The 15,521-nt window shown below is 43.8% G+C and overlaps 1 protein-coding gene across 5 annotated transcripts in view; it reads left to right on the forward strand.

Annotated features, from left to right (window-relative positions):
* Positions 1 to 15,521, forward strand: part of LOC141067709 (glutaminase kidney isoform, mitochondrial-like) — a 484,569-nt gene that overhangs the window by 71,767 nt on the left and 397,281 nt on the right. For all 5 annotated transcript variants that reach the window (XR_012226460.1, XR_012226459.1, XM_073558127.1 and 2 more), the window contains exon 3: positions 13,626 to 13,747. Coding sequence is in view for 3 of the 5 variants with exons in the window: in XM_073558127.1 (XP_073414228.1) it covers positions 13,626 to 13,747 (122 nt within the window). In the remaining 2 variants the exon portion in view is untranslated. The remainder of the gene's footprint in view (positions 1 to 13,625; positions 13,748 to 15,521) is intronic.

Genomic DNA, 15,521 nt, shown 5'->3' on the forward strand with positions numbered 1-15,521 from the left:
GGAAACTTTTACATCGCTAAACGGGGCGGTGAATTTAAAGAACATTACGTGAAGCCCGGATATTATTCCAACGTCGGGGAGGTCGTAAGAAGCATCAATGTGCAAATCTCAGGCTCGAAACTCGCTGATGAGTCCTTTAAACTGCGTTACGACGGTGTAAGGAGAGCCGTCACGGGTAGCGAAACGACAACTGTTAAATTCGCTCCGGGTGAACGCTTGTCTGGAATTTTAGGCATTCCCAAGTATTACGAGAACTCGACCGCTGCTGCTATCACGCCGGGTAAGAAGGGATTCGCTGATATAAATAGCGGCTTTTACACGCTGTTTGTGTACACGCTTATAATACAACACCAGCTCGTCGGTGACAGCTATGTGCAGCTTCTGAGAACCGTTGAAATATCCGGTAAAAACAACGAGATTGTCACGCACCGTTATACGCGCCCCAACTACGTGCCCTTCTGCAAACAGCACCTTGATTGCATCACGATAGCGATCTTGTAGGATCAAGCAAAACCCGTTAAATTCAGGTACGGGAAAACCATAGTACGTTTGCATTTTAGACTGCGAGCGGTTGTATCACAACCGAAATGATGGATCATAGAGTTTACGGAGATGCCGCCGTATACACCTGTTACTACCTCGATCAGGCCGGGGCGGGGCTGGAGGGTTTCTGCGGCTCTGAATATATGTACGGATCGGGTCTTGGTGGCGTGTTTAGGAGTCTGTTTAGACGCGTGGTACCCCTGTTCAGAAAAGGATTTGACTTGGTGAAACCTCACGTAAAAGCGGCTGTGAAAAATATAGCCAGAGACGCGGTCTTGAACATATCAACGGCAGCTATGGATAGACTCAATCAAACCCCTGAGCGTCAGGAAGGCTCTGGATTGGCGTACGTTACAAGATATACGCGCAAGCGAAAAAGAAACAAAGAGCACGTGTTCCCTCCCCGTCTCATGAAGCCCGGACCACCGCATAAGAGTAGACAGTGCGTACCGAGGCCCCGCCAGAACATGAAAAGACGCTCAAAGAAGGACATATTCTAAACGACCAAAAAGGCTTTCATACACGCGGCCTCTGCGGAATGAACAAAGTCTGAGTTGCATATTTTTGAAATTCCGCCGACGCAAACGTGCATAGAGAGGTCTTTATTAGTGGAAGTGAGACCTATAGCTGCCTTGATCGATAACGCGCCACTGGAATTTTTTTATCTCCGGTAGCGGTGATTTTTATTACGATTTAAATAACACTCTCCTCTATCTGAGCTGTCGCATTGTGATGAACGATAACACGGTCATACCCGCCGGCTCACGCGTGGCGTTTATTAACTACCCTATCGCCGCGCTCTTCAATCAAGCCGATGTCACTCTGGGGGATCGTCTTATTTCGCAGTCGGACAACCTGTACGCTTACCGCGCTTACATTGAAACGCTTCTCCAATTACAGCCCGCAAACTCTAAATTCGCAGATGACTGCAGGCCTGTTCTATAAGGACACGGCCAGGCACCACCAGGACAGAACTCTCGATGGTGAGAACTTGGGATTCGTGAAAAGAGCACGGGCCACAGCACTTTCGCGGCCTATAGAATTGCTCGGACCCCTCTTCGGAGATGTGTTTAATCAACCGAAACTCATACTGAACGGCCTTGATCTGAAAATCAAGCTCTCGAGGAGTAAGGATCCCTTCTGCCTTATGTCCGCTGAGCAAGAAGCCTTTAACCCCTTTAGCCCCAAGGGTGGTTTGCACGTTAATGACCAGGCCAATTTTTACAATTCTGACCACTGTCCCTTTATGAGGTAATAACTCTGAAACGCTTCCATGGATACCGGTGATTCTGACATTGTTTTCTCGTGACATATTGTACTTCATGTTAGTGGTAAAATTTCATTCAAATAACTTGCGTTTATTTGTGAAAAAAACGGAAATTTGGCGAAAATTTTGAAAATTTCGCAATTTTCCAACTTTGAATTTTTATGCCCTTAAATCACAGAGATATAGCACACAAAAAACTGAATAAGTAACATTTCCCACATGTTTACTTTACATCAGCACAATTTTGAAACCAAAATTTTTTTTTTTGTTGGGAAGTTATAAGGGTTAAAAATTGACCAGCGATTTCTCATTTTTCCAACACCATTTTATTTTTACGGACTACATCACATTTGAAGCCACTTTGAGGGGTCTATATGATAGAAAATACCCAAAAGTGACACCATTCTAAAAACTGCACCCCTTAAGGTGCTCAAAACCACATTCAAGAAGTTTATTAACCCTTTAGGTGCGTCACAGGAATTTTTTGAATATTTAAAAAAAAAAAAATGAACATTTAACTTTTTTTCACTAAAAAAATACTTCAGGTTCAATTTTTTTTTAATTTACCAAGGGTAACAGGAGAAATTGGACTGCAAAAGTTATTGTGCAATTTGTCCTGAGTACGCCGATACCTGATATGTGGGGGGGAACCACTGTTTCGGCGCATGGCAGACCTCAGCAGGGAAAGAGCGCCATTTGACTTTTTCAATGCAAAATTGGCTGGAATTCAGATCGGACGCCATGTCGTGTTTGGAGAGCCCCTGATTTACCTAAACAGTGGAAACCCCCCCCAAGTGACCCCATTTTGGAAACTAGACCCCCCCCCCCAAGGAACTTATCTCGATATGTGGTGAGAACTTTGAACCCACAAGGGCTTCACAGAAGTTTATAACGTACAGTGGTTCAATTAAAAAATCATATTTTTTCCACAAAAATGATCTTTTCACCCTCAATTCTTATTTTTCCAAGGGTAACAGGACCCTAAAAGATATTGTGCAATTTGTCCTGAGTGCGCTGATACCCCACATGTGGGGGTAAACCACTATTTGGGCGCATGGCAGAGCTCGGAAGGGAAACAGCGCCATTTGACGTTTTTGGCTGGAATTGAGATAGGACACCATGTCACGTTTGGAAAGCCCCTGATGTGCCAAAACAGTAGAAACCCCCCATAAATGACACCATTTTGGAAACTAGACCCCCCAAGGAACTTATCTAGATGTGTGGTGAGCACTTTGAACCCCCCCAGTGCTTCACAGAAGTTTATAACGCCCGTGCGTGAAAATACAAACATCGTATTTTTTCCACAAACATGATCTTTTAGTCACCAATTTTCTTCATTTTCCCAAGGGTACAAGGAGAAATTGGACCCCAAAAGTTGTTGTCCAATTTGTCCTGAGTACGCTGATACCTCATATGTGGGAGAAAACTACTGTATGGACACACGTCGGGGCTCGGAAGGGAAGTAGTGACGTTTTGGAATGCAGACTTTGATGGATTGGTCTGCGGGTGTCATGTGCGTTTGGAGAGCCCCTGATGTACCTAAACTATTGAAACTCCCCACAAGTGACCCCATTTTGGAAACTAGACCCCCCACAGAACTTATCTAGATGTGTGGTGAGCACTTTGAACCCCCAAGTGCTTCACAGAAGTTTATAACGCCTGGGCGTGAAAATAAAAAAATCATTTTTTTCCACAAAAATGATATTTTTGCCCCCAATTTTTTATTTTCCTAAGGGTAACAGGAGAAATTGGACCCCAAAAGTTGTTTTGCAATTTGTCCTGAGTATGCTGATACCCTATATGTGGGGGTAAAACACTGTTTGGGCACATGGCAGAGCTTGGAAGGGAAGGAGCACCATTTGACTTTTTCAACGCAGAATTGGCTGGAATTGAGATCAGACACCATGTTGCATTTGGAGAGCACCTGATGTGCCCAAACAGTGGAAACCCCCCAATTATAACTCCAACCCTAACCCCAACACACCCCTAACCCTAGCCCTAACCCTAGCCCTAACCCTAATGGGAAAATGGAAATAAATACTTTTTTTTAATTTTATTATTTTTCCCTAACTAAGGGGGTGATAACGGGGGGTTTGATTTACTATTTATGGCAGTTTTTATGTTTGGCGGCTGTCGCACGCTAAAAGACGCTTTTTATTGTAAAAATAGTTTTTGCATCACCACATATTGAGAGCTATAATTTTTCCGTATTTTGACCCACCGAGTCATGTGAGGTCTTATTCTTTGCGGGACGAGTTGACGTTTTTATCTGTACCATTTTTGGGCACGTGACATTTTTTGATCGCTTTTTATTCCGATTTTTGGGACGCAGAATGAACAAAAACCAGCGTTTCATGAATTTCTTTTGGGGGGGTGCGTTTACACGGTTCCACGTGCGGTAAAATTGATAAAGCAGTTTTATTCTTCGGGTCAGTACGGTTACAGCGATACCTCATTTAGGTCTTTTTTTATGTTTTGTCGGTTTTTTGCAATGAAAACATTTTATATAAAAAATAATTATTTTTGCATCGCTTTATTCTGCGAGCTATAACTTTTTTATTTTTTTGCGGATGATGCTGTTTGGCGGCTCTTTTTTTGCGGGACAAGATGACGTTTTCAGCGGTACCATGGATATTTATATGCGTCTTTTTGATCGCGCGTTATTGCACTTTGTTCGGTGGTATGATAATAAATCATTATTTTTTGCTTCGTTTTTTATTTTTTAAGGGGTTCGCTAAAGGGGTTAACTAATGGAACAGTTTTATAGGGCGGGTCGCTACGGACGCGGCGATACCAAATGTGTACTTTTATTGTTGTTTTTTTTTTTTATTTTCAAAAAATGAATTTATTGGGGAATATTTTTTTTTTTTTTTTTTTTACTTTATTACATAGTCCCAGGTGGGACATCACTGTGCTGTGACAGATCGCTGATCTGTCACATCACAGATCACTGTGACAGATCAGCAATCTGTCACAGGCAGTTCTGCAGACTTCCTCATGCCTGCGTTTTGCAGGCAGTGAGGAAGTCAGCTCCCTACAGGCCCCCGAAGGCCCCCGTCACCATCTTGGATCCGGGGGCCTGTAGGGAAAGAGTCCCCCGCAGCAGCGCTGCACATTGCGCTGCCGTGGGGGGCTCAGGGAAGCACGGAGGGAGCCCCCTCCCTGCCGAAGCTTCCCTTTAACTCCCGGTACACCGCGATCGTGTTTGATCGCGGTGTACAAGGGGTTAACGTGTCGGGGGCGGTCCGTGACCGCCCCTGACACATTGTGCCGGGTGTCAGCTGTGACAATCAGCTGACACCCGGCCGCGATCAGCGGCGCTCACCACGTGTGTGTATATGTATGTATATATAATATATATATATATATATATATATATATATATATATATATATATATATATTTATATATATATATATATTATATCCCTCCGTCAGGCGCAATATAGATTCTCCTCAGTTCATGCGCAATGTGCCTGACAAGCACAGGTCAGAAAACCACCTATAGTAGCTACATATTTCAATTTCAGGACTATAGAAGTAGTCAGTGACCTTCATAGGAATGTATTAAAAGAGATAACACCAAATCAGATGCAAAAAAAAACATTTATTAACCATAAACTTATTAAAACTAAAAGTACCACTTTTCGGTAGTACCGCCAAATAGGCTCCAGTTATCTTTACTTAACTATTGCTTAAATATAAAATTATGGAAAAAAACTTAAAGGATATTGCACTTAGATGTTAATTATTTTCTACTCATCTTCAGTGGTTTCAATTGCAGCAGAAGCAGCACAGGTACACTTAGAAAAGCAAGGCTGGCAGACGAAAGTTGCATGGGAAAGGCAGATTGATTCTTTACATATTTTGCAGTCATATTTAGAAAGCCTTCTGAAACCAGATACAAATAAGCAGGTAGTACAACTGCGTCTTTTAGAAGGTGGTAGAGTCGGTGTTTGTTCTGGAACGTCCTTGGGACGTCCTTTGTATTTTTATCTTTGCCCAAATAATAAGCTAGATCTGTGTCTGTTTCCTCTGTATCAGTGTCATCACCATCCTGCTCTGTTCCAGAATCAGTGTTACATTCTGCTACCTCATCTTCAGATGAAATGTCACTAGATTCCTCTAAATCCTCAGTTACTGCTGGTTCTTCCTCATCATCTTCTAACAAAAAAATCTTCATTTCTTCTAAATGAAGGGGTTTAGATGAATCATACTGTTTTCTGGCCATTGCAGCAGAAAATCTGAAGCAAGAGAGAAAGAGTATGTGTTAGGGCGCAATGTGCCTTAGGCCTCTTTCACACATCAGGTTTTCGCCGTCAGGCGCGATCCGGCGCTTTTGACAGAAACCGGATCCGGCGAAATGCAATGCCGGATCCGGTTTCCCCCCCATTGACTTGCATTTGCGCCGGATCGCGCCGGATGGCCATGCGTTTCTTCCTGTTTTCGCCGGATCCGGCAATGTGTCGCAATGTGTCGCGATCCGGCGTCTGGAAAAAACGTCTACTGTAACGTTTTTTGTCTCCGGCGAAAAAGCCGTACCCGCCGGATCCGGCGCGTCCGGCTTTTTCACACAATGAAAGCCTATGAGCGCCGCAATGCGCCGGATCCGGCGAAAGCCGGATCCGGTTTTTTTGGTCTGAGCATGCTCAGTAGCTCTGCCCACAGGAGATATATAAAAGCAAGACAATGGGACCCTCAGCCACACCCAACATGCCACCCAAGCCAAGAACCAGGAGCAGGAGAAGGCAGCAGACATCTGCAGCAGCAGCACCATCAGCACCACCCCAAATGGAGCAGCATGCTGAACGGGAGGGGAGTCCAGAAGCAGATGAGAGACGGTAATTATCAAATCCCCCATTCCTCCAAACTAGGGCCATGGAATATCAAGATATTCATTGGCCCTTTGTTTCTCTTTATTCAACAGCCGCCAAAGAGATGCAGCAGCAGCAGCAGCAGCAGCAGAAATGGCATCACTGGCAGCAGCAATACCCACAGCCATGGAGTCTGGCCATCAACAGGACAGCACATCTTCTTCTGGGAGCCCTCCCTCGCATCGTCAGCGTTTGACGGTAAGTTTTTATTTCCAAAATCCATCATCTCTGTAATATATGTCTATTCATTGCCTTTTATTTCAAAACAGGAATCACAAGATGAAGAGGAGCTCCCAGAAGAAGAAGGAAGGGGTGGACAGACGCTTGGAGTGGGCTCACAATTCGTAAGTTTTTTGCATCAAACGCAGAAACACAACATCACACTACACACAACACATAGAAAACAATGTTCTGCAGACCACACACAGCAAACAAATGCCTACATCCAAAGACATAACATTTTTTGTTTTCTTCTCTAGTCTTCCCAATCTGGTGCTCGGCCAAGAGGTCCTCGCAGTGCCTCCCAGGGTCGTCGGCGACACCAACGCGGCGGTCAACAGCGTGTAAGTATAAATATTTTTGCTTTGTTTTTTTGCACTTTTTATTTCATTTCTTTTGTGGAGGCTAATTATGTTATTTTTGTCTTTTTCTTTAACAGCCTTCACAGCGTGCTCCCGACTCTGACGGTGAGGATGGAGGGATTGATGTGGACCGCCTCATCGATCTCGTCAGAGAAAGGGAGCCGCTCTGGAATATGGCTGACCGCCGCCACGCTGACCTGATCATTACCCGACGACTCTGGGAAGAAATCTGTTCTCTCCTTGTGGGCCGCTGGGAGGACCTCGAAGCTCGGGCCCAGATTAAAGAGCGTAAGTATATACAGGTTGCTTGATGTAAACCAGTGTTTCCCGAACTCCAGTCCTCGTGGTCCCCACGGATCATGTGTTCAGGATTTCTATTTACTATTGAAATCCTGAAAACATGACCCCTGGGGACCATGAGGACTGGAGTTTGTGAAACACTGATGTTGTATACTAACCACTCCTTTCTCGTTTCAGGGAACAGAATTGTGAATCGGTGGCGGTCTGTGAGGGATCGTTTCAAGAAGGAGTTCAATAAAGAGATGCGGGCCCCGAGTGGATCTGGAGGACGCAGGAGCAAGTACAAGTACGCACAAGCCCTGTCGTTCCTCCGGGAAACAATGCTCACCAGAAGGTAAATATTACACACCACATGTGAAAAAAATGTTAGATGTAACTTTTTTTTTTTCAGCCAGGGCCATACCATGTCAGTATTTTAATTGTTTTTTTTTCTCTTTATTCCACAGCACGGTGAGCAGCACTCGGGAGCCTGCACGATTGGACCCTTCTGAGGCGATCCCTGAGGAGACCGGCACCGAGGGACACTTCGACCGCCCCGGTACATCTGCACCTTCCCTGCCTTCCCACACATTCGACCCATCTGTCCCATCCACCAGCACAGGAGCATCGTGGCCGCCTACATTACATGAAGCTGCTGGTGAGGAGATCGCTTTCCCTTTACCCCACCCTTCTGCCCCTGCCGCCTCTAGTACACCTGCGGGTACTGGGCGGCAGCGGCAGAGGGGTCAGGAAAAGAGTTATGCGCAAGAGTTATTGCATCTGAATGCATCTTTCCAGAACTGTCTCAAAGTCTTGTCAGAGCAAATCTCCGCAGGCTTTCAGCAGATCAACTCCAGCATTCTGGAGGTGAAGACACTTCTGCAAACCATGCATTCAGAAGCAAGATCTTCGCCAAACCACACCTTTTTCAGGTCTGTTGTGGAGCGCATGGAAACACTATCTCCTACCCAGCAGATGCATGTAATGCATTCGTGCCACGGTGCTCTACAGCAGGTTACCTCCCAACCTCCACCTCCCACCACTGTAGTTCCTCCACCTGCACCCCCTCCAGCCACTTTCCATCCTCCCCCTCCTATTACATCTGCACCCCCTCCAGCCACTTTTCATCCTCCCCCTCCTACTACATACCAGCAACCTGCCCAGTACCAGCAACCTCCCCAGTACCAGTCATCTCCCCACTTCCAGCAACCTTCCCCGTACCAAACTCCTTCCCCGTACCAAACTCCTTCCCCGTACCAAACTCCTTCCCCGTACCAAACTCCTTCCCCGTACCAAACTCCTTCCCCGTACCAAACTCCTTCCCCGTACCAAACTCCTTCCCCGTACCAAACTCCTTCCCCGTACCAAACTCCTTCCCCGTACCAAACTCCTTCCCCGTACCAAACTCCTTCCCCATACAACTTTCCATCAACATCATCTGCTCCTACAGTCCCTGCCCAACCCTCCACTCCACCACCCACCACCTCTTCTGCTTCCCACATGTCCACCCATTCTGTAGTTTTTTCCACACCTTCACCTCTAACTGTTCCTTCCCCACCACGATCCCAGTCCTCTCTCCACACACCCAGTGTCGAAGTGTCACGCAGCCCCTCCAGCAGTATTTCCACCCCACAGTACACAGAATTGTAAATGTGTGTTTTTTGTAATAAAAATGCCCATTGGGTTTAAAACCTTTATTAAAAAAGTTTTTTGCACTTTAAAAACATTTTACAAAAGAAAAAAAAAATTTAAATAAAAGTTAAATTATCGTTTCACAATGGTTGTCTGTCATTTCTTTCTGCGGCGAACTATGTTTTAAAAAAAGGTTAAATACAGGGTATTTCAAAGGTAAAAAGGTATTCAAAACCAGGTATATAACTGTGGGTAAATTTTAGCTTTTTGCCACAGTTGTGTTCCTGGTTGTGTTTGACGCAAAGTATTTCACCTAAAAAGTTGTGTTTATTGTTGGTGATTTCCTACCAATGTACACAACTTTTGTTAAAAGGTGAAATACTTTGCATAAAACACAACCAGGTACACACCTGTGGCCTAAAGGTAAAAATAGTAAGACCATGACAAGATAGCCAACTTTGGTTGGCAAAGGTATATACTGTTGGTCCAGAAGGTACACAAGTTTAGGGCAAAAATCTCTCACACTCTGTCATCCCAGTGTACTCTGCCTTGAGGTGACATAAAGTATAGTGGAAAATTGTCCCTGAAACCGTCACAGAACTTCTAGTGGTAATATTTCCAATGACAACATCCATCTTCGCCAGTAACTTGCTCTTCTCTCCAACCTGCACTTTCTTCTCTACAACCTGTCAAAGAAGGGCTCTAGGAACATGCTATATCTAGTTTTCCAGTAGCCAATCCCGTTCGGAAGGCCACAAGGGTCAATTTTAAAAACAGGATCCGGCGTAATCCGTCGAAAAACGGATAGAAAAACGGATAGAAAAACGGATGAACCGGATGAGACGGATCCGGTTTTGTCTGTCAAGAACAAGATGGATCCGGCAGAAAACTGGATCCGGCACTTCAGGTTTTACAAAACATTTGCCGGATCCGGCATTCCGGCACGACGCCGGATCGCGCCTGACGCCGAAAACCTGATGTGTGAAAGTAGCCTTAGAAGCCACCCTCCTTTTGTCTAAGAAAACAGTACTTATGTACACTAACTTAGAATTAATCCTTCATAAAACAAGCTAAATACACAATCGTGATGAATAAAAAAAAAGAAAATACTAACCTTTGTGTTGAAATCAGGCGCAATGTGCCTGAGAAGCCAAAGTGTTGATATCTGCTCACTAGAAGGTCTGCTGAGTCACTGTGATATCAGGTTTCACAGAGCCTGTAGAGTCAGGAGATAACTAGGAGGGGTGGGGTTTTCTGATAAGTGGGCAAGGAGAGAGAAGTGAAACTAATTACTGTGTGCCTGTCAGATCTATTGCGCCTGACGGAGGGATATATATATATATATATATATAATTTTAATTTTCCTGTATACGCTCCGGATACATTGAACCCCTACCCAACCGGCAGTGGCAGAATCAGCTGGGCAGACAGGGACAAGAATCGATTTGAGTCGAATGACGCTACTATTGATGCCGCTGTCTATTTTAATGTCTGTGACATTTTCACTGCGTTATGTGTTGTAAATAAGACCCTATGTCCGGGAGCGGTTATTGTAACACTTTTTTTATATCAATAAAGCTTTGAAACTTATTCAGCGTCACACTTTTTTCCATTTACCGCTGTGTATGGTATAGACTAGTCGGCAGAGCGGAGTGTGTGTGTGTGGTTTGGAGTGAAATATTGCAGCATTCACATGTGGTTTGGAGTGAAATATGCTGCATTCACATGTGGTTTGGAGTGAAATATGCCGCATTCACATGTGGTTTGGAGTGAAATATGCCGCATTCACATGTGGTTTGGAGTGAAATATGCCGCATTCACATGTGGTTTGGAGTGAAATATGCCGCATTCACAGACACCGCCTCATAAGGTCAAAGACCAGGCATTTTATTTTTCGTGATTGTCTCACGAGGTCAAACATTTTATTTTTCGTGATTGTCTCATGAGGTCAAACAAGGTTTAATCTGCTTTCACTTTGTCTTTATCTTTCGCTTTGTCTCCACTAACTCTTTCGCTATCACTTTCTCACACGTGTTTGCTTTCGCTTTCACTTTGTCGCCACTAACTCTTTCGCTTTCACTTTCTGAGCTATGCCAATTCCTGAGACAACCCTAACTCTTTCGTGTTCTACAGCATCATGGACACACTGCTTAATCACCCTCTAAGTTGCATATTAGCTGGGCCCTCTAATTCAGGGAAAAGCTATTTTGTAAAATAACTGCTGGAGCGAGCATCATCGTTATTAACTCACACACCTGAGAACATTGTCGCTCCAGATACGTTCAACCCCTACCCAACCGGCAGTGGCAGAATCAGCTGGGCAGACAGGGACAAGAATCGATTTGAGTCGAATGACGCTACTATTGATGCCGCTGTCTATTTTAATGTCTGTGACATTTTCACTGCGTTATGTGTTGTAAATAAGACCCTATGTCCGGGAGCGGTTATTGTAACACTTTTTATATCAATAAAGCTTTGAAACTTATCCAGCGTCACACTTTTTTCCCATTTACCGCTGTGTATGGTATAGACGAGTCGGCAGAGCCGTGTGTGTGTGTGGTTTGGAGTGAAATATGCCGCATTTACATGTGGTTTGGAGTGAAATATACCGCATTCACAGACACCGCCTCATAAGGTCAAAGACCAGGCATTTTATTTTTCGTGATTGTCTCACGAGGTCAAACAGGGTTTAATCTGCTTTCACTTTGTCTTTATCTTTCGCTTGGTCTCCACTATCTCTTTCGCTATCACTTTCTCGCACGTGTTTGCTTTCACTTTCACTTTGTCGCCACTAACTCTTCTGCTTTCACTTTCTGAGCTATGTCAGGAATGCGCGGTATGCCAGGAATGTGAGCGGGATTGGAATGCCAGGAATGTGAGCGGGATTGGAATGTCAGGAATGTGGGCGGGGCACCTGTCACTTTTCAAAAAAGGGGCATTGATGTGTGCTGTACACTACTTACTACTCCCCTTTATCACCCCCTAAGTTAGGGAAAAATAATAAAATAAAAAAATGTATTTATTTCCATTTTCCCATTAGGGCTGGGGGTGTGTTGGAGTTGGAATTGGGGGGTTTCCACTGTTCAGGCACATCAGGGGCTCTCCAAACGCGATATGACATCCGATCTCAATTCCAGCCAATTTGCGCTGAAAAAGTCAAACGGCGCTCCTTCCCTTCCGGGCTCTGCCATGCGCCGAAACAGTGCTTCCCCCTCACATATCAGGTATCAGCGTACTCAGGACAAATTGCACAATAACTTTTGCAGTCCAATTTCTCCTGTTACCCTTGATAAAATTAAAAAAAAAAATTGGACCTGAAGTAATTTTTTTGTGAAAAAAAGTTAAATGTTCATTTTTTTAAACATTCAAAAAATTCATGTGAAGCACCTGAAGGGTTAATAAACTTCTTGAATGTGTTTTTGAGCACCTTGAGGGGTGTAGTTTTTACAATGGTGTCACTTTTGGGTATTTTCTGTCATATAGACCCCTCAAAGTGATTTCTAATGTGATGTGGTCCCTAAAAAAAAAAACAATGGTGTTGTAAAAATGAGAAATCGCTGGTCAACTTTTAACCCTTATAACTTCCTAACAAAACAAAATTTTGGTTCCAAAATTGTGCTGATGTAAAGTAAACATGTGGCAAATGTTACTTAGTAAGTATTTTTGTGCCATATCTCTGTGATTTAAGGGCATAAAAATTAAAAGTTGGAAAATTGCGAAATTTTCAAAATTTTCACCAAATTTCCGTATTTTTCACAAATGAACGCAAGTTACATCAATGAAATTTTACCACTAACGTGAAGTACAATATAGCATGAGAAAACAGTGTCCGAATCACCGGGATCCATGGAAGCGTTTCAGAGTTATTACCCCATAAAGGGACAGTGGTCAGAATTGTGAAAATTGGCCTGGTCATTAACATGCAAACCACCCTTGGGGGGTAAAGGGGTTAAATGTTGCTCTTAAAGATTGACAGTCGAAATTAACAGGTTAATGACCACGGGTGGCGCTCCGATCCACCCAGAACTGTAAGCGGCAGATGATGGCTGATTAAATCGACCATCAATCTGCCTGGAAAGATGCGAGCCTGCATCAAAGTCAGGGACATGACATATGATATAATTGTATGGCATATGGAGTGAAGAGGATAAGGTCCCCTCTGCGTTGTCACAAGTGCTTCTCAGACTAACCCTTGCACACTATGGTATTATAGTCTGATCCATCAGTAGTGTGCATTGGGTGTTCTGAGAAGTTCTTGGTTATTCTGTGATGACAGGCAACCCCAAAATGACTCATTCTCAGCAGAGGGGCGCAAAGGCGAACACGGCTTAATCTTCCTCCATACGCACTGTCCCATCACATATACATTTGTCAATGAGCCTCTGGGTTGAGGAATTTGTCTGCAAAATGAAAATTGGCTGAATACTACTTTTTTTTTTTTTTCCTGCAGGCATTAAAGTCTACTGGTCTGCGCACTTCTGATCCAAGGCTGAAAGAATGCATGGACATGTTGAGACTTACCCTACAAACTTCATCAGATGGAGTAATGCTGGACAAAGAACTCTTCAAAAAGTAAATGCCTAAATGTTACTTGGCAATCTTACTATGGCTATGTTCTCCGTGAGAAGCGCAGAATTTTACTGTTCCAATAAAGTGAATGAGATTTCAGAAATCAGTCAATCAGCCGCTGTTGCTCGTCAACAACTTTCCCTCTGTTAGACTGAACTGTCTGTACTGAAGTCGCTGATTGGCTGCAGCGGTTACGTGACTCAATAGTGCCATGTGAAAGCTGGAAATAACAGTGCTGACATTACAGGAACAGCGCCTGTCCAGGAGACAAGTATGAGTTAGTTTTTATAATTATGTGGGCCACTTAAAGGGGTTTTAAGTAGTGGACACGATCTTCAATGAATATATGAACTCCACTGTAGCTACATATGTAAAAAGTGTGTTACTTACAGGTGCTTATCACAAAATTAGAATATCATCAAAAAGTTGAGTACCACACTGCCAAAAGTACCAATACCTGGTTTAAAAACAACAGTATCACTGTGTTTGGTTGGCCAGCAAAATCTTCTGACCTTAACCCCATGGAGAATCTGAGGTGTTGTCGAGAGGAAGATGAGACACCAGACCCAACAATGCAAACGAGCTGAAGGCTGCTATCAAAGCAACCTGGGCTTCCATAACACCTCAGCAGTGCCACAGGCTGATCGCCTCCATGCCACGCCACATTGATGCAGTAATTGATGCAAAAGGAGCCTCGACCCAAGTACTGAGTGCATTTACTGAACATATGTTTCAGTGGGCCAACATTTCAGTTTGTAAAATCATTTTTTAAGCTGGTGTTATAAAGTATTCTAATTTACTGAGATAATGACTTTTGGGTTTTCATTGGCTGTAAGCCATAGTCATCAACATTAACAGAAATAGACACGTGAAATAGATCACTCTGTTTATAATGGCTCTATATAAGATAGGAGTTTCACTTTTTGTATTGAAAAACTGAAATAAATTAAACTAAATGGCAAAGCCACTAAAGAAGGCTCAGGCTATGTGCCCACGTATGCAGAAAATTCCTGACTAAAAACCGGACTCCTTCATAGGAAAAACGCACATTTTATTTTGCACTTTTTTTTCCGGAGCAACCACATTCTCATAGAATATAGTTGGAAATCCGTTTTTTTTCTGCAAAATTAATGAACATGCTGCGTTTTTTTTCCGCGATGCGTTTTTTGTGTGGAAAAAATGCATCATGTGCACAAAAATTGCGGAATGCATTATAAAGAATGGGATGCTTAATGTATGCGTTTTTGCAGGGAAAAACGCTTAAAAAACGCGTTAAAAACGCTTACGTGGGCACACAGCCTCAAGGTCTCCAAAAATTCATTTTTGAACAGCAGACAAAAAGGCAGCAACACTTACCTGCCCAGATCTTGAAACAAATGCACTACAGGGTGCAGCCAGACCATAAAGCAAGATGTCAGCAACACAGGTGCAAAATAGCAGATCAACAGCCACTGTCCACCTACCCAATCCTGGAGGGGGTGACTGGCCAGTATACAATTGCACAATAGAGGCCCGCATAGGGCGCTGTTTACACAAAGGTACCGCACAGTGTCTGGTTCACAGCCTATTAGTCATGCCCCTACTTTTCGTTTAGGCGGGCTGGCCAGCACACTCTCAATGCGTAGCCTTGTGAACACCCCTAATGCGAGACCAGACGTGTCTGGGCTTGGCTGCACCCCGAAAAATATAATGCAAAAAATACAAAAATAGTGAGGTATTAAGTTGATATTTTGGCTAAAATACGTGAGCCCGTAACCTGCGCCAAAGGTCCCCACGC

The sequence above is a fragment of the Dendrobates tinctorius genome, unplaced genomic scaffold, assembly GCF_039654945.1.
Source record: "Dendrobates tinctorius isolate UK_male_01 unplaced genomic scaffold, ASM3965494v1 ptg000254l, whole genome shotgun sequence".
Classification (NCBI taxonomy): domain Eukaryota; kingdom Metazoa; phylum Chordata; class Amphibia; order Anura; family Dendrobatidae; genus Dendrobates; species Dendrobates tinctorius.